The 18,710-nt window shown below is 53.0% G+C and overlaps 1 protein-coding gene across 3 annotated transcripts in view; it reads right to left on the bottom strand.

Moving 5' to 3' along the window:
* Positions 1-18,710, bottom strand: part of CPT1A (carnitine palmitoyltransferase 1A) — a 50,585-nt gene that overhangs the window by 7,798 nt on the left and 24,077 nt on the right. For all 3 annotated transcript variants that reach the window (XM_078057686.1, XM_078057689.1, XM_078057687.1), the window contains 9 exons: positions 17,116-17,253; positions 16,690-16,767; positions 15,876-15,983; positions 15,058-15,145; positions 11,902-12,097; positions 9,363-9,551; positions 8,628-8,733; positions 5,372-5,488; positions 3,832-3,996 (listed from right to left, as the gene is read on the bottom strand). In XM_078057686.1, coding sequence (XP_077913812.1) covers positions 3,832-3,996; positions 5,372-5,488; positions 8,628-8,733; positions 9,363-9,551; positions 11,902-12,097; positions 15,058-15,145; positions 15,876-15,983; positions 16,690-16,767; positions 17,116-17,253 — 1,185 coding nt within the window. The remainder of the gene's footprint in view (positions 1-3,831; positions 3,997-5,371; positions 5,489-8,627; positions 8,734-9,362; positions 9,552-11,901; positions 12,098-15,057; positions 15,146-15,875; positions 15,984-16,689; positions 16,768-17,115; positions 17,254-18,710) is intronic.

Below are 18,710 nucleotides of genomic sequence, written 5' to 3'. Positions count from 1 at the left end.
ACCTCAAACTCAAATACAGCATTTATTGGCACAGCCAACAAACCACAGTAACCGCCAACAGTGCGGTGACTTTGAAGAGAAAATCACAGCTATCTGCACAAATTATGGTTGTTGCAGATGTCCCACAATACCATCTACGCTTATCATGACTTCAAAATTACAGTAGTCATTAGCTCTGCCACCCTAAATTTAGTGCATAATTACACTCACTGCGCCACTCATTTACATTTAATATTTTGACGTGCATTTTACTAACTGATTACCTCTGTAATATCTATGTATTTCCTTTAATGCTTTATAAATGTTATTCTGAGATGGGCTCCCCAAGGCTTTCCCAAACTGCCTATAGGGTCCAGGGCACAGAGAAGGGTCAGAAGCCTGGAACAGACCCCCAGGACATGCAGGACATCTGGATTTATGCAGAGCCAAGGGGAGGTCCTGCAGCTCTGAGCTGAGCAGAGAAGGGTCGAAGCCACAATTCCACAGAGCCACGTCCCTAACGCAGTTGGTGCTCAACCGAGCCTGCACACAAGAACTTCTGAACGGGAAGATCTGCCTCACGTTTTTAATAATAGGTCATCTCAATACACTGACCCTTCTTAATAGGTTGAGTGCTCCGTGAAGAACTGACATGGGTGGGGGGAGGAAGCAGGGTGGAGAATAAAATCCTGATTATTTCCAGCCTGAGGGTAAGGAACAGCTATAAGTACTGAAAACAAGTGATCTGTAACTTCGAAAAAGTAACTTAGGGTTTCTTAAAAAACAATCGTAATGCACCTTGTGCAAAAAACGTGAACAAAGAACAGTGTAAGAAAATAAAGATCAACCTTCACAGCCCCTTGCTGTATTCTTCATCAACTCCTACTAGATTTTGCACAGGATAAAGCAAGAGCTAGGACACGTGTTCCATAACATAACAGGCAGGTAGCAAATATCACAGTTTTGAGGGCCAGGTAGGCGGTCTCTGTGGACCTGCTCAGTCCACTCGAAACACCTGTGAACAGGCCATCCACACCGAGTGTGACTGAATGCTAACAATACGCTGAACTTACATTTGATATTCTCACGTCATGAAATAGCATTCTTCTTTTTGTTTGTTTTTTTTTCAATTATTGAAAACACAATACCATTCTAAGCTCAAGGGCCATGTGAAAACAGGTGAAGGGCGGGATGTGGCCCGTAGGCGGTTTGCAGATCACCGTAGTAAAAACTCAAAAGTTTCACGTGGTGTCTGATGGCCAAATGTTTTCACAGAACACGCTATAGACACATTTAACCATCACACACAGTCTGTTGTGCGAAAATACAATTTAACACGTTTCACGCTGATAACCTTTTCGACTGATTCAAACTTTTACCAAGAGGTATGTTTCAGCTCATCTTTGTGAACCTGTCCATAAAGGATACAATTCTCAAGGAAGAATTTGCCTGGGAAATGGGTATACTTTCAGGACACACATTTCCCGCTGTATGAGCCCAGCAGCCGCACGCACACTTCCCTAAGTTCCCCCGTACAAACACGGAACTGAAAGAAGACCTTTGCAAATCACAGAGGCAAGAATGCAGTCTTTCTTACGTTGCACTTATCGGATTCCTAGCAAGATTAAATTTTCCACGTACATTCCCTAACAATTTGTAGTTTTCTGCTCTCGTGAATCACCAACGTCTGCTCTGACTCCATTTTCCTACTGGGCTGTTTATTTGCTTCCCAAAAGGAACCACTTAGCCAATTTTTCCAACCCCATTCACTAATCGATTCATCCCCTCCCAGGATTGTTAAATCCCGCCTTTATCCCAGAGAACGGCCCAGTGCTGCACCTTGCTCATTACTAGACTCTTCCAATTTCTACATTTTAGGCTTTGGAAGAACAAGTGCCCACCTCGTTACTTTTATTTTTCAGAATGTTACTCGTTATTCTCAAACGCCACCTCTTCCAAATGAACTTGAGGATCAGTCGCTTGAGCTCCCTTCCCAAAATCATCTCCGGACCTCAGACTGTGTCCACACTGGACGTGTGAACTGGGCACACTCGCCTCTGTGGGGTTGAGACTTTCTACCCAAAACCAAAGCCTTGTCTCCCTGTTGGAGACTGTCTCTGCCTCCCTCCCCAAAAGTCCCACCTGCTTTATAAACGTATGCCTGGATCCCAGGCTCCTATCTCTGGTTCCCATTCCACTTGCCCTACTGTACTTTCTACTTGGCCAAGTGCTAGACAAGGGAGATACTGATCTTTGTAGAATTCTGCTCCGGGCTCCTTCCTGAGCAGCCTCCTTAATTATAAAAGCTTTTCTGCCGTCTCCATCTCCTGAGAAGACATACTGATCCTCCTCTTGCCCAATTATCCCAACAGCTGCAGTCACTGTACTTACAAAAAGGCCTTCGAGAACAGTGGAAAGCAGCCTCATCCTTGCATTAATGGGGTTACTCACATTTTCACCTTTAAAGCCATATGGCTACTGATACATGATGCTATTTATCATGTTAAGGAAACAGCTCTTATTACTCAGAGGTGTTACCGGGAATGCATGCCAAGTTTTTAATGTCTTTCTAGTATCTGTCAAGACGACTATCCTTTTTCTTCCCTTACCTAATAATATAACCTGTTACTGGATTTACTAATACCAAACCATCCCCTTGTTGCTGGCACCATAAGCTGCTGCTGGTGATTACACGTTTCCTACACTGCTGGATTCTATTTGCTAGTATTTTATTTAGCTTTTTTGTATGTACATTCATGAGCAAAACTGGTCTACGGCTCTTTTGCATCATCCCTCCAATTAAGACACGGATTCTAGAACCAGCCTGCCTGGATCCAAGTTCAGCCACGCCACTGTGAGTTGTGGGTCTCAGGCAAGGGAGCTCACCTCCTCGTGCGTAAGGCAGAGATGAGAAAGTCCCCCTCGTTCATCCTCAGAGCTCCTGCAAGGCACTCCGCACCACCTGGGCGGCTCTATGCAGCTCCTTATCATGCCCAAAATGAAGCTGGCTCTGGGCATCAACCGGGCAGCCCCTCACTTTCGGAAGCCTCTGGAACCCTACGCTCATCCAAGCAACGAAGCTGCTTCTAAGCAGATTCATGTTGGTGGGCGGCTCTCCAACTTCTGACTTTCATCATGGGGACTGACCTCCTCCTGGCTTCTTACCTTATCTTGGGTCAGCATTACTAACTTCTGTCGCTGCAGAAAATAATCGTTTCGAGATCTGCAAATGTATTACCACGGAACCCGCTGTTCTTTTACGAAAATCTTCTCTGTATCTGAGATGGCACCTCCTTCTATTGCCCAAACACTGCGTATTTACATGCCAAGTCTGCTCAGCAATTTTTAATCTCAAGCTTAGTAATGCTAAGATCCAATTCCTCGATCTAGTTACTGTATTTGTCAGTCCCCTCGCTCCATCGGACAAAGAGCTCCTACGATGGCCGCGCTTCTGTCCAATGGCTCCGCGTGCGTGCACTCCGGTGAGTATGTTACTTGGGAAAAGAAAGCTTTGTGATTTGATCATCTTTGTTAAGAACTACCGTAGAGACACCTGGAAGTACGATTTGGGCCTACCTATCCCAGTTTCTCTGATTTTAACATTACCTCTTTTGCTGTCCTGCATCTGTGTCTTTTCTTGACTCGCCCCACCCCCGCCGAGAGGGGATCTGCTCAGCACACGTCCCATCCCGTCTGTGGTAGAAGGCCTGGACCACGGCAGGACTATGAGCAGGCTGTGTTTCAGCCGCTGGCCCCCGGGACAGGCATCCAGCCTTCCCCACCCCCGGGGCAAGTGGCTCCGGGCACATGCTCAGGACCCTGAGTGCTCGTGACGAAACCCCGGGCTCGTACCTGGTAATGCGCCAGCTGGAGAGCAAGCTGGACGAAGGCATCCGGGCTCGTCCGGCACTTCTTGATCAGCCCTTTACCAAAGGTGTGGAATGGGAAAGAGCAGAAATCCACGTCATTTGCCAGAATGTTGGCGCTGTTCAGGGAAGTCTCTATCACCTCTTGACACTGGAGAAAAAAGGAGAAAGAGGTGTTACTTACTGGCCGGTGACATACCCCGAAGAGGTGAGATTTTCGTGCAGCCGACAGCGCTGTTGCTTGGAAACACACACAATCCCGTTTTCTTCCCGGAGCCACAGTCCGGGAGCAACAGGGCCCCCCGCTCGCCCAGGAGTGCCGGGGTGACCTGAGCAGGAGGAAGGCCGGTGGGGCACTGCCGATTCCTGGTCTGAGCGCGACCCCACAGGGCATTCCGCACAGTCCGCTTTGTTTAGTATTGTGAAATCCACTGTGGTGACCCAGGACCCAATTTTAAAAAACAAACGAGCCATGGTACGACCATGCCATGGAGAGGAGCTCCCAAGCCACGAGAGAACGTGGAGGAACCCTAAACGCATGTGACTAAGGGAAAGAAGCCGGTCTGAAGAGACCACGTTCAATAGGATTCCAAGAACGGGACATCCTGGACGAGGCAAACTGTGGCGACCGTGACAAGATCCCTGGGCGCCGGGGCGTGGGGGGCAGGGGACAGGCAGCGCCCAGATCCGGGGCAGTGAAACTGTTCTGTGTGAGGCTGGACGTGGATACAGGTCACCGTACATCCGTCCAAACGCCAAGAACGCGCACCGCTAACTAACGCTGAACCCCACGTCAGCGATGGGCACGTGTGTGTGCTGCGTCGGGGGAGGCGGGTAGGAGGGAGCTCTCTGGACTTTCCGCTCAACTGTGCTGGGAAACTACAACCGCTCGAAGAAGTTAAATCTATAGAAAAATTTTGAACACACGGTGACCAACTTGGTCAGCTACAAGGACCCTCAGCCCACGCGCCCTGGCAGCGGCAGCACCTCTGAGGAGTGCACGCCGGCCCCGGGGATGCAGGACAGAAGGCCTGGCTGACACGGTAGCCCCACGCGTGGCATTTTCTACTTCGAGAATCACTCCTCGGGCCTCAGGAGTGAGCGCTTGGATCAGATATGCAGGAATGTGGTATTTCCAACCCTAACCTTCCTTCCTCAAAACGCTTCCTTTTATTGAGCGGCCTGTGTATGAAAATCTTTAAGAGAGACAGAAATGATAAGTTAGTGATCTCAGAGTATTTCCACTCTAAAGGAAGTAACTTTGTTTTTTCACTTTTTCACTGTGACGTCCAGCCAAATCTGAGCTGGAAATCTCGCCGACAATCTTCGCCAAAACTTGAAGCAGAACCATTTCCCGGGGCCCCTGGGACAGCAGGAGCTGTGGCAAGCAGCTCCGTGGCCCCTGCGCGGACACAAGTCCGTGTCCGTGGCCTCCAGCTGAGCTGGTGCCCACGCAGCAAGTACGCGGGGGCAAGCGGGCTGCGACCGTTCGCGCTCATCCCCCACGCCAGGTTGTTCGGACTCACTTCCTCCGGGATGTCCCACTGCAGCCGTGTGGGGTACGGAATATTCGGGTTGGGGTCGCCCTTGCAGTGCCCGTCCTCTGCGTAGCCCAGCTGAAAGGAGTCCATGGCCAGGACATACTGTTGCAAACAAAAAGACACATGCGTCAGATCAGAGAAGACTATGGACAACAGTGTTACCTCAAGCATCTTTGAAACGACCTCCAGAGGAGACAGAAGCTTGCTCTTCGAAGAGATGTAATGAAGACTTAGCAGGAGCGACTCCCGGGGCTGGCAGTGCGCTTGTTCGCACCGGACACGCGCTGCATGGCCACCTAACGTGGAAGTTCTTATTTCCGTTGTAGAGGGGAGGAAACCGGACACGGGGAGGCTCTGCGGCTCGTGGGCTGGCGAGCAGCTCGGCCAGGACTCCAGCACCGACGGAGCCTGTTTCCGGGTCCCGGGTGCCCGCTGGGTGTCACCCCCCCCAAGTCTGGACGGCAGGCCCCGTTATACCCACTGTGTAAATGAGGAGGCCGAGCCTCCCGGGGGGGGAAGCCGTGCCCCCAGTTTTCACACTCCCCGTGAGCCAGGCCCCGGGCACAGCTGTGACATTCTCTTGCGCCCCACGAGGACACCCACACCCACACACTCAGCTATATGTACTGAGCAGCTACTACGGGCCAGCACCCCTCTGAGCACCGGTGAGAGAACAGTGAACAAAACAGACCAGAATTTCTGCCTTTCCTCAAAACGTTAAACGTGGCCACCTGACCCACCCAGTCTGCTCCAGGGTACACGCTCACGAGAGATGAAAACATGCACTCACGTAAGACCCATGCACGAATGCTTCCCAGGGGAATGTGGAACCACCCATGCACCGGCCAGAACACAGTCAGAGAGACAGAAAGTAGATGTGTGGTTGCCGGGGGGGGGGGCGGAGGCGGAATGAAAATGTCCTAAACTTAGATGCTGGTGATGGTGGTATGACCAACCACCTTGTAAACACCCCAAACCCAGCAAATTGTGTACTTTAAGAAGATGAATTTTATGGTATGTCAATTATATCTCTGTAAACAATAATCTTTTTTAAAAAAAAAAAAAGGAATCCCTGCACTCAGGGAGCTTACATCCCAGTGGCGGAGGCCAAAAAAAAAAAAAACCCACAAAAAACCAAAACCACACCCAAGTCCGGCTGGTGGCCCTGCCGGATGGTGAGGGGTCGGGGGCTCCAACGTGGGGGCGCACAGAGGCGGCCACGTGTGCGTGTGGGCGGCGTCCATGCGATCCAAGCAAGCGAAGGAGCCAGTCTACTTGTGTCTGAGCCGCTGTGTATCAAAGCCCCCAGAGAGTCCAACACACTGAAGCTTCAGAAATGCGTCGGCAGCAAACGGGATCCAGCTCTGACCAGATTTATTCTTGACTGGCTCGCCGTGAGCAGACCAGCTCCCGTTTTAATTTGGCTCGAGGCTCCGTGACAAGAGAGCGCGGGTCAGTCCCGTCTCTGTGGGGAGCTCCTGGGGCCTGTCCCTGGAACCACAGGCCATTCTGTCAGCTGCCAGGAACAGGAGTGATCGCCTTGGGCTCACAACGCAATCCCTTTACCCTTATCTCCTCCAGAGCACTTAAAATAGAAGCACGGCCTTGTCAACGTGCAGATTTCTCCACCTGGTAAGTTACCCCGTGTCGTCCCGGCTGCCCGTGGCTCGGGTTCTGTCTCCTTCACCGAGAAAAGCTGTCACTCAGGACATCCTTGGAACAGGTGCAGCAAGCCTGGACGACTCCGCTGTGTAGACAGACCCCGTGTCCAGCTGCTCTGTCCAGGGGCCGAAGGTGGCTGGATCTTCACCGCATCAGCAGATGGGCGGCGGTGAAGACCCTCCTGAGACTTGACTGCTTTTATCGTATGTTCGCGTCTTGGGACCATACCGCTATCTTAAAGACCGTAAGTAATGCTTTGTTTTCCCTGTCTATGCTTTTTCCAACATTGAAGACCTCACTTGGCTGAAGGAACAGCAGGTTAGGTTTCGCCAAAGCCCCAAGCAGGTATAAGACGGTCAAGAGAAGTCTTGGAGTGGGTATCAGGCACTCCTAACCCAGGACTGGGAGAAGGCAGGGGAGGGGCCTGGAGGTAATGCGGTCAAGCTGAGGCCTGACGGGGCCCGTGGCCAGGAAAAGAGTGTTCTGGGCAGAGGAGGGGGCGTGTGCCAAGGCCCTGCAAGAGACAGCAGGACATGCTCTAGGATTTGTGTGACTCTAGGGCAAAAATGGATAGAATATTTTAAAAATAAACGTTGAGATTCAAAGCCTTCATAGAAATTAAAAAGAAGAGGAAAAAAAAGGATGAGGTCGTGCGTTAAGATGTCTTTACAAGTTCACTACGATTTCATCATTTCAGGTCCTCGACCGAGCTCCACACCCTATGAAGGACAGTGGGGTCCTCAGCCTGCAGTCCCAGGGATGTGGCTCCCCCAGATGCACAAATTTAGGTCACGTTACTCACTCCATTTACTAGAGCAGAGGACTGCAAAGTACAGGCTGAGCATTCAGGGTGAATTTCAAAGGGCCTTGTTGCTTTCACAGAAAGTTACCTTGAGTTTCATCAAATCAAAATACAGAAATTTCTGGATCAGGTCCACTGTTGACAATCCCGGAGTTTAGAAATTTCTTCAAACAAGAACCATGGCGGATGAGTTAAGAAAGCAAAACCTTCCTTCAATTGTTCGTGCCAAACACAAAGACAGTTCCAACAGTTCAGGGAGAAATGGATTTTTTAAAATTTAAAGAAGTGGCAGCGTCGATCCAACACTGCATTTTAACAAGCTGGTAGAGGGACCGGCTGATAGGGGTTTGGCGGTTTTTAAATAACTTGGTAATTTTGAGAATTAAATGATGTGGTTGCATTTTTATCAACCAGGATTTTAATATGCTTGCTTCTAGTGCTGAACACTTGGCTCATGGGAAAAATCTCGAAAACACAGCAAAGAAGAAATGGTTTTGCTTTAGCTCTGCCCTGGAGTCCTCGCACGAGAGCCCACTGCCATTCCATTACTTTGGTTCTACCCGGAGATGGCATTAAATGCGTTTCTATTTAAGGAAACTAAGTTGTAGGAAATGAAGACACAAAGGCCTTTTGTTCAGCTAATTAACGTTACGTGAAGTGCCAACGTGCGGTAAGAAACCTTCTATGATCAGACGGGTATCACACAATGAAACGTGGTCTGGGGTCTGGATTTGCAACAGCAATTCCCACACTCACATCAAAGCTGCCACCACTCACCTCCCAAAGGTGTGCGACAATGGGCGCGTCGGCCCAGGAGTGCTCGGCGTTCATGCCTATCTTCCCGTTTTTGTAGGCAATGAACGTGAAAGACTTATCGAACCACCTACGTGGAAAAGAAACGTTCGTGGGACTTAACTGTTTAAAAAGACCAAGTCAAACGAAAACCACGTACTTGTCTTATTCAGGATGGGCTCCTCTGTCCCCACCCCCCAAACAGCGGGCCGACACTCATAAATCTCCGCAGAGAGTGATAATAAGAGCACACAGGGAACTTAGATCAGTCACTTCCCTGTTATCAGACACAAAGATAAGCAGAACTGACTATGTTATTCTAACATGAAGGGACCCACAAGGCAAGCGCAGGGAGCCGGGAGGCCATGCGCCCGCACACCCCTACCCTGGACCGAGCCTCACACCCCCCTGCGGGGCAGGCAGGACCGCTCCGCAGACAAGGGAAGGGAGGCTCCAGGTCAGTCACGAGCTCAGGGAGCAAGCCAGAGCCGATACCCAGCTCAGCCCCGTCCACCACCTTCTCCTGCCTGGATTCCAGGCGCCGGCTGCCACTCCTCTGACCAGCGCCTCCGATCGGAGGTGGTCGGGCACGGAGAGAGAAAAATCTCAAGTCTGCTGCTTGAGGTGTGTGTGTGTGTGTGTGCACGCGCAGAAAAGAGAACCAAAGTTGTGTTTTTGTGCAAGCCTTATTCCTTCAAGGTAGAGACACAGCCACGTTACCTGTCAAAACACCTGCCGTGTAGGAGAGACTTGGCGTAGCTGTCCATGGATGCATCCGGGTCTTCCTTCCTGTACCCTTGCTCTGTTTCATCGAGCGTCACGAAGAACGCTGCCTTTTCCACGGCATCAAGGGACTGCTTGTTTTTCCCACGCCCAAAATAGGCTTGGCGACACTTGGCCCAGGGTACTCTGAAACAAGGGTTAGAGTCAAACCTACAGGAATGTGGGGACATCTTACATGTGATGTTCAAAATGACGACGTTTGTCACAGTGTTGTAGGAATTTAAGGGGCACTGCATATTTAGGACTCTGTCCGCAGCGGGTCAGCACCCCCCGTCGGCAGGCGCTCCAGAGCAGAGCACAGGCACGACGTGCACCTCTGTTCACTCAACGCCGGATGGGCCACAGGAATGCACACTTTGAGCGCAGCGACCTGGGGGCGGTGGCCCCGAGACAGGGCTCCCCGCACCCGCGCCAGGGTCCATCCTGAAGATGTTCTGGCAAGTGCGTGTGAGCACGTTCCCTCCTGCCCGGCTCTGCTCCAGCCCTTGTGCACGTGCTAGCTCACTGACCAACACTACCACTCCCGCCTTTCACAGGGAGAAACTGAGGCACAGAGATGTGGTCACGGCTACTCTGTGGCAGGGAGAGCTTCAAACCCAAGCTGTCCTGACCAGGTCCATGCTACTAATGCCCACAGGACATCCGGGGGCTAAGGGGCAGCCCTGGGAAGGGGATTCTTTTCATCCCACCTTTCGTGGGATACAAGGAGCTGACGTGACACCCACTTCCTGAGAGTTGTCCCAGCCATGGCTCCTTTGATTGCTCCGGGACCCCTCACTCGGGCCCTCCTCTGGTCCTTCACCCCACCCACCCTTCCAGATCGGGGTCATCTGGCCTGTCTCCTGTCCTCTTCTCTCCCCGAGCACTCTGCCGAGACAGCCTGTGGTGCCAGCACCCCCATAAACACCAGGGTCCCCACACACACAGCTAGCTGGGACCCCTGTCTTCACTGTCTGCCAGGGGCCACAGGGACAACAAGGATGGCTACTACGCAGCTCGTGCTGTGTGAGGGGACAGGAAGGTGACAGGCCAGCATATACACTCGGCGTCTACGAGAAGTGCTCAGGGCGGGGGGAGACGCCCATGTATACATTTGGCATCTACAAGAAGTGCTCAGGGCGGGGGGAGACACCCGTGTATACACTTGGCGTCTATGAGAACTGCTCAGGGAGGGAGGAGACGCCCATGTATACACTTGGCGTCTACGAGAAGTGCTTGGGGGGATGAGACGCCCATGTATACACTTGGCGTCTATGAGAAGGGCTCGGGGGGGGTGAGATGCCCATGTATACACTCAGCATCTATGAGAAGTACTCGGGGGGGGGGTGAGATGCCCATGTATACACTCGGCGTCTATGAGAAGGGCTCGGGGGGGGGGGTGAGGTGCCCATGTACACACTTGGCGTCTATGAGAAGGGCTCCAGGCGGTGAGATGGGGGAGCATCAGGGCCAGGTGCCCAGAGCCCTGTGGGGCAGGTGGTCCCAGACAAGTCCACTCCTCTCCGGCACTTTGTGCCCACCCACCACTGACGCTCACAAGCACACGGGGAGGGAGCTCGTTCCCCGGGACGCACTGCCCTCCGTGGTTCCTTCCAGCCCCGGTGAAGCCCCGGCGATGGCCCAGTACTCCTGGGCTTCTGGGACCGAGCCTCCCCTCCAGCTCACACTGCCCGTTGAGGAGCCCCCAGAGCAGAATAATCTCGTAAATCTGCTCGGGGCCTTCGGGTCGCCCCTTTAATGCCCGAATCAAGCCCCAGTGTAGTCGGGCCCATGGGACCCTCTCTGCGTTCTGGTGGCCCTGACCCACTCTGCCGTTCCCAGCCCGGAGCATGCGGTCCGCCCCCCGGACGCCCCTGCCACCCTCTGTGGGCCCTCGCCACCTTGCTCCTAGGCTGCCCTAACAGACGCCACACTGCGGTAACTCGGGCGCCGAACGGGGACGATACTGCCCCCCAGCGACAGGGGGCAACGTCTGGGCAGTTCTGTTGGTCACAACGGGGTGGCTGTCAACGGCGGCCAGGGGTGCTGCTCAGCATCGTCCCGGCCCCGGACAGCACCCCGCCAGAGCAAAGGTTCATGTGGCCCCGTGCACACAGAGCCAAGGTGGAGAAACCAGCTCTGACCTTACAAGCTAACCCCTCAGCGAAACAAAAGCCTCTGAACGATCTTTAAACGTGGCAGGAAATTCATCCCTGACACAGAGGCCTTGGCTTCGACTTGTTCTGTGTCCTAAATTAAATGGGCCCACAGCCCTGCGACAGAGCCTAACTGCCATCTGCCGTGAGCTCTGGTACCCAGCAGACCCGGGCGCCTCGCACACGGCCGAGGTGGCCCACCGGCGGGGGCGGGGCTCAGACCCCAGGCTCCAGCCCTGCCCCCAGCGCCCCTCCTCCAGCCCAGTCCCCGGGTAGGGAAGAGAACCGTGAGGCCCCCAGAGCCCCCGGGGCATGACCCCTGTCTCCGGGGAGCCGCACACCTTTCCCCCGCGGTGAGGGCCGCCAGCTTGGCCTCCCCGGGCTGAGGCTCCGACGGGTCGTCCAGAATCCTCTGCATCTGCTGCTCGATCTCCCGGGGCGTCAGCAGCCTGCCATCGTGGTAGAGCCAGACCTTGAAGTAGCGCCCCTCGTGGAACACGACGATGTGCTTGCTGTCCCGTATGTGCTGGATGGTGTCTGTGGCAGGACAAAGAATCCAGAGGCGGGAGGTGAGCAGAGGCTGGGAACGTCCCCCGGCCCCACCGTCCAGCGCTCCCGGCCCCTCCCCCCGCGGCCCTCCATGCAGCTCGTCCGTCCACTTCTCAGGAGTCTGTAGACGACTCGGTACAGATCAGAGTTGAGAGGTTTGACTTGTCTCAGCTCCGCTCAGCCACTCACTGGGCGTATCCTCTTGGGCCAAGGACTTAAGCCCGCTTGAGGGTTTCTACCAGAAAACTAGGCAAACACGCCCTGCAAGCCTTCACTTCAAAGTCAGAACTAAGAAGATGCGCACCACGACCACGTCCGTTCCACACTGCACCAGGTCCTGGCCAGCAGAGTACACAAAGGAAGAACCAACACGATACCGGGATCAGAACACGGGCCTCTCACAGCCACGATTAACCCCAGAAAACCCAACCGACCCCACCAACCACCAGCTATTTTACATTACTGAGAACACCGCTGGGGAGACACTCAGGGTCTAAAATCATTTGCATTCCTCCCCCCTTGAGTTCTGGGCCGAACTGAGCCCCTCCCACTCACATGCTGAGGACCTACCCTCAGATGTGACTGTACTTGGAGGCAGGGCCTTTAAAGAGGTAATAATGTTAACACATGGTGATTAAGACGGACCTTAATCCCACATGACAGGGGTACTTATAGGAAAAGATGAGGACACAGACACACACGGAGGGACAACCCCGTGAGGACCCAGGGAGAGCACGGCCGTCCACACACGAGGAGAGAGGCCTCACGGGGACCCCGTCCTGCCCGCGCCTGCATCTCAGGCTTCGGCCTCCAGGACTGGGGACAGTGAGTGTCTGTTTCAGCCATGCAGCCTGCGGTGTTTTGTTACAATGGCCCTAGAAACTAATATAGTCAGTAGCCAACAACTCAAAAATACACTTAAAACAACAAAAACAATAAAGGAGTTAGGAGTAACTCTAACAGATGATGCACAAGACCCTGGCAGCACCCCGATCCCGGGGGGACGTGTTCCGAAACCCCCACGGATGCCCGAGGCCGTGGAGCATACCAAACCCCAGACACACTCGTGTTTTGTTTTTTCCAGTCTATGTACCTACCGGAGGGCCGGGGGGTACGTTCTCAGCCTCCCCTAACCTCCCACCTCTGGATTCTTTGTCCTGCCGCAGACACCAACCAGCACATACGGGACAGTTTGATTTATAAACTAGGTATAGTAGAATAACAATAAAAATTAAATAAAACAATTATAATAACATATGCTAAAAAAGGTTATGTGGATGTGGTCTCTCTCTCTCAAAATACCTCATCCTGGGGCGCCTGGGTGGCTCAGTCGTTAAGCGTCTGCCTTCGGCTCAGGTCATGATCCCAGGGTCCTAGGATCGAGCCCCGCATCGGGCTCCCTGCTTGGCGGGAAGCCTGCTTCTCCCTCTCCCACTCCCCCTGCTTGTGTTGCGTCTCTCACTGTGTCTCTATCTGCCAAATAAATAAAATCTTAAAAAAAGAAAAAAAAAAAAAACCTCATCCTGGCCCTTCTTTTCGTGATGATGTGAAATGAGTCATGTAGGTATGACACAGGGTCAGGCTGATGTTATGGGGGATCATCAGCTTCCATACCGTGGCTGGTTGTGGGTAACTGAGACCACGGAACGCAAAACCACAGATAAGAGGAACAACTGTATGACACTTTATTAAAATCACTTTTAAAAGCGCTGTCACTGGGGCACCTGGGTGGCTCAATCACTTGAGCATCTGACTCTTGGTTTCGGCTCAGGTCATGATCTCAGGGTTGAGCCCCGTGTCGGGCTCCATGCTCAGTGGGGAGTCTGCTTTAGATTTTCTCTCACCCCCTCTGCTCCTCCCACCCTGCTCGCTTTCTCTCTCAAATAAATAAATAAGTCTTTTACAAAATAAAAAAAAATTTTAAGAATGCTATTACTGTCCCAACACTGCTTTTTGCCAACTCATCCACTTTTCACAAAAATCTGGCCACAGATCACTGGACTCCAGAGTGTGAGAGAGACAAAGGTTGGCTTTCGAGCCAGAAACACCCCACACGGTGAAAGTACTGAGTGCATTGCTGGAGTCTTCAGAAAGCCTCTGGGTCCCGGAACCGAAAAAGGCTGAATCCGCTTACGGAAGCCCACCCAGAGGCCAGCTTTTGTGTCCGAGGACCCCCATGCCTACCACCACAGGACAAGTTCCTGCCCGGGGCTCGTCGTCTAGAGGTACCTGGCTATAACAACACTCCCCGAAAGCCAGATCAGCTTGGGACTCTGCCAGCTTTGAAAGCAGCAGTGGGTTAAAACAAACAAACAAACAAAGCAGCAGTGGGTTCATTTTAACAGCCCACCGTGAGGTCTCAGATGGGGTCCAGTTTGTCAATTGCAAGTGGCCAGTATTTGCTCCCTGCACGGCCATCGGAGGCTCACAGGTGGCCCAGCCTGAGCCCTGGCTGGTCTGGGACAGTCCCAGGTGATGACATGTGATCTCCCTTTCATTCTCGAGGGTGTCCTGGCTCCGATTACGTGGCTGCCCGGCATTCTGCGAGGGTCGGGGATGGGGGTCAGCTGTCCCAGGTCAGGCTGCTCCGAGTGAGCTGCTAGATCACAAGCCCAGCCTCCTGAGCACAAGCCAGCATGCATTACACAGGAACCCTGCATGTGAGCCAGAGCAAAACTCCCGAGGGAGCCAGATGAAGAAAAGGAATATTCCTAACCAGACCTGGGAAGAACACCCTGGGAGACAGCCTTCGACCAAAGAGAAACTGAAGTCTAAAGGTAAGTCACATGCCCTAAGAAAGACCGAGGAAATTCAACAGAAGGAATGTTCCTGAACCTAAAATCTCACACTCTCAGGAGGGGTCAGCATAAATCCGTGTGCTGCCCGTCCACCACCTCTGTCCGCGGCGTGTAAGGAGCAAAAATGCTTCCCGAAGGAGCCCCACTCACCCGTCTCCTCTCCCGGGATCCGCGAAGTATTAAACATTCGCTCCCACTGAGCAGAGCAGAGCGGAACTGTGGATCCCAACAGAAAAATCTGCAACAAAAATACGTTTCAAACAAAAAATTCCTCGGGGGGGTGGGGAAGGGGTAAGGAGCAAATGAAACACTGGATTTGTTTTCTGTGCACACAGTGCTTGACTTTATCTTTTCCAAACTGTGGAGAGCAGCTCTTCCCTGGGCCGCCGACCTTCACGGCAAGACTCGCTGAGCCACCCTGGGCTCAGCGCCCCGCACCCTTCCTGCCCAAGTAACACCTTCTCATTGATCATTTCTCAACTGACATTTACACCACAGATCGTTTACAAACTGACACTTCAACCAAACGGATATCTAAGAAAGAAATGTGTTGTTCTTCTTGAATAATTTACCAGCTCAATTGTTTTCCTTCAAAAGTAAACAAGAGCTTCTTCCGGCTGGGATTACGGGATGAAGTACAAGAGATGTATATCCACTTAGAATACACAGGGAGAATGAAATCTCAAAGTAATTATGCAGAGTGAAAGAAGCTAGACCAGAGAGAGAGAGAACCTACTGTATGATTTCATTTGCACAAAGCTTTGGAAAGTACAAGTGATCCAGAGGGACAGAAGGCACAAGCGAACTTTTGGGGGTGACGGATGTGTTCACTCCCTGGACTGCAGTGATGGTTTCAGGGGTACGTTATATAAATATCACAGGACCTATCAAACTGTGCTTCAGGCATGTGCACTAAGTCAACGAAGCCGTTTAAAGAGAACTGTTTACAGAGCAGTGTTTTTGCGTACCGGCTTGATCTCCTCCCGGTCCAGCCTTCGTCTGTAGAGCAGAATGGCGTGGATAGCGTTGCCCGCTCTCGCTGCCTGGATCTGAGTCGGTAGGACGTACAGCAAGTCCTGAAAAGGTAAACACGTGTTGGCAGAGAGAACGTCCGTGGGGAAAGCCACGCTAGCTGAAATACACGGGAGGGCATTTCCGCACTGTTAAAATATTTCCATCTGTGTTAAATCACACCTGCTCTGATAGAAAAGAAATTAAGACTGCATTTCCTACACTTGGGCAGCTTTGTGTTTTACAAGAAAATAAAAGTGAAGAACAGAAAGAAAACGGACAAAGAACGAGGCTGGCCAGTTATTAAAGCTATTAAATACCAGTTACCAGAACCCAAACGGCGGGGCTTCTAACAAAACGACGAGAAGTGCCCTCCCAGGCCATCGATGCCTCGGAAGACAAGAACCACCCGGAGTCCTAGGGCAGCGGAGAAGGACGCTGCGCCCCTGGGCCCGGGGAGCCGCGGCCGCCTGTCGCCAAGCTCTGGGGGTGGCGGGGACACGGGCCCACATGCCGCCGTGCATCACAACACAGTGCCCAGCTGTGACAACAGGGAGAGGGGCCCTGCAGCGAGGGGCCACTCACGGCCTCGAGAGTATTTCTCCGAGTGGCTCGCGGCAAACACGAAAGGACAGCCACGCAGCTTTCAGGCCCGGCAAGCAGGTCCTGGGCCCCGGCAGGACGCCTGGGTGAGCGGAAGCAGGGGCAGGAGCTTCCCGGGCGGCCGGCAGGCCCACTGGGATGCCCGCTGAGCCCGCCCAGGGCACTCACCATGGCATAGTAGTTGCTGTTCACCATCAGCGGCCCTCGTCCTCGCAGGTAGATGTACTCCTCCCACCAGTCGCTCACCTGCGGGGTGCCAACAGGACAGAGCACTGGCGAGCTTAGCGGGAGCCACACGGGCTGGCGGGGCGTGTGGGAGCCTAAGCGCTAGTGTGAGTTCAACACACCCATGCGGCCGGCGCCTGATTTAAACACAACGCACCTGCCCGCCCCGCAACCACGCCCACTTCCAGCCCCATCTTCCTGTTCCGTCTGGTCACACTGAATACCTCCTCTGTCACACCCTGCCTCGTATCACCCAAGTGGCTCCTCTCGCCCACCACACACGGGGAGGCCCGGCTGGTTGGTGGCACGGACTAGTACGTGCACCTGAATGCATTTCCGCCAAGACAGATGGCGAATATGTATACTTACGTAGTTAGTAGCCCACCAGGATTTTAACTTCAGATACCACTGCAATTTAGGTCCAAGGCTGACCGCAAAGTCTTCTGCCAGAACCGTCATCCGTTTAAAGTCGGATTCCTTCATTAGAGGCTTCACCGATTCTAGATACTAGGGTTAACACAAAGCACACACGCCAAGTTAAAACACACAGGCCCCTTATCTGCGCCTTAGCAAAAATATAAACCTACTTAAAAGATTTAAAAATCTTCCCCAAGTAGGGATGCCTGGCCGGCTCAGTCCGAGGAGCGTGCAACTCTTGACCTTGAGGTCAAGAGTTCAAGCCCCACATTGGGCAAGGAGATTACTTAAAAATAAAATCTTTTTTTTTTAAAGGTTATTTATTTTAGAGAGAGAGGGCGAACAAGTGGGGGGGGGCGAGGGAGAGAGAGAATCCCAAGCAGGCTCTACACTCAGCAGAGAGCATGATGCGGGGCTCGATCTCACAACCCTGAGCCGAAACCAAGAGTCGGTCACTTAACTCACTGAGCCACCCAGGCTCCCCTTAAAAATAAAATCTTAAAAAAAAACAACTCCCCAAGTTGGTTTTGCAGGTCCTCACACGAGTTAGCCAGATGGCTTTACGTCAGCGACGTAACTGGCCTTTTACTGGCCCTTTACTGGCCTTCTAGTTCTCCAGACAAGCATCACTACAAGATCACCAGAGCGACTTCCGGAGCGACAAGATCATGGTTCGGCCGACAAGGACATCTCACTAGTCTTTGTCCATCATTCGGCCCTTAATGAAAGCCCTATTCCCACCCACTCGACAGTGACTCAGGACAGTGCAGGGAGCATGCCGGGGACGAGCCCAGGACACTGGGTAGCAGGAAGGAGGAGCCAGAACGATGGGACGGGGAAGGCCAAGCCCGGGGTCAAGGCCAGGTCTCCAGGTACAGGGTTGTGGGGCCCCCTGACTTTGAGCAGTCCCACCCTGAAGTGAGAGCACCCAGGTGGCAGGTCACAGATGTGATGGGGTTTCGAGACCATCATCAACAGCTGATGCCATATTCACGAGCAAACTTCTAGAAAGTAAGGCCCTCAGTTTATCAGGAAACGTGTCCATCCGCCAAGTTCTGTCTGCCATGAAAACAGCTTTGGGGCCCCAGGGAGATCTCTAGGACCCCTCCTTGAATGTTTACAAGGAGGGTGCCACTCCAGAAACTGAGCAGCTGTTCAAGTTTTCAAGTTTACTCAAAGTGAGACACGCGTGAGTGGAACGTAACCAGTCTGAAGCAGCTCGAGTCGGGCACCCCACTCACGGACCCAGAGCTGCAGGTGGCTTGGCCGCCCTCCCGCGGGGCGGGGCTCCTGTCTGCCGCGCCGCAGGTGAGGGAGGGCTCGAGAGAGCAGAGATGAGAGGGAACGTGAAAAGGCCAAGAGGGACGAAATAACTAGGCCGGGATTCAAAAGCCAAGGTTCTAGAATGGGTCCACGGGACAGGCAGAAACCGCAGCCCTCGCTGGCTTCGGTGGGAACGCCTATGCTGTGGGATCCAGCCCAGCTGTTCCTCCACAGGTGAAGCAGAGGCCGGCCCCACCAGGCCCCAGGGCCCCAGATCCAGGCTT

The sequence above is a fragment of the Halichoerus grypus genome, chromosome 11, assembly GCF_964656455.1.
Source record: "Halichoerus grypus chromosome 11, mHalGry1.hap1.1, whole genome shotgun sequence".
In the NCBI taxonomy this organism is placed as follows: Eukaryota; Metazoa; Chordata; class Mammalia; order Carnivora; family Phocidae; genus Halichoerus; species Halichoerus grypus.
Note: the sequence above shows the minus strand (reverse complement) of the source record. Positions and strands in the feature narration are given on the sequence as shown.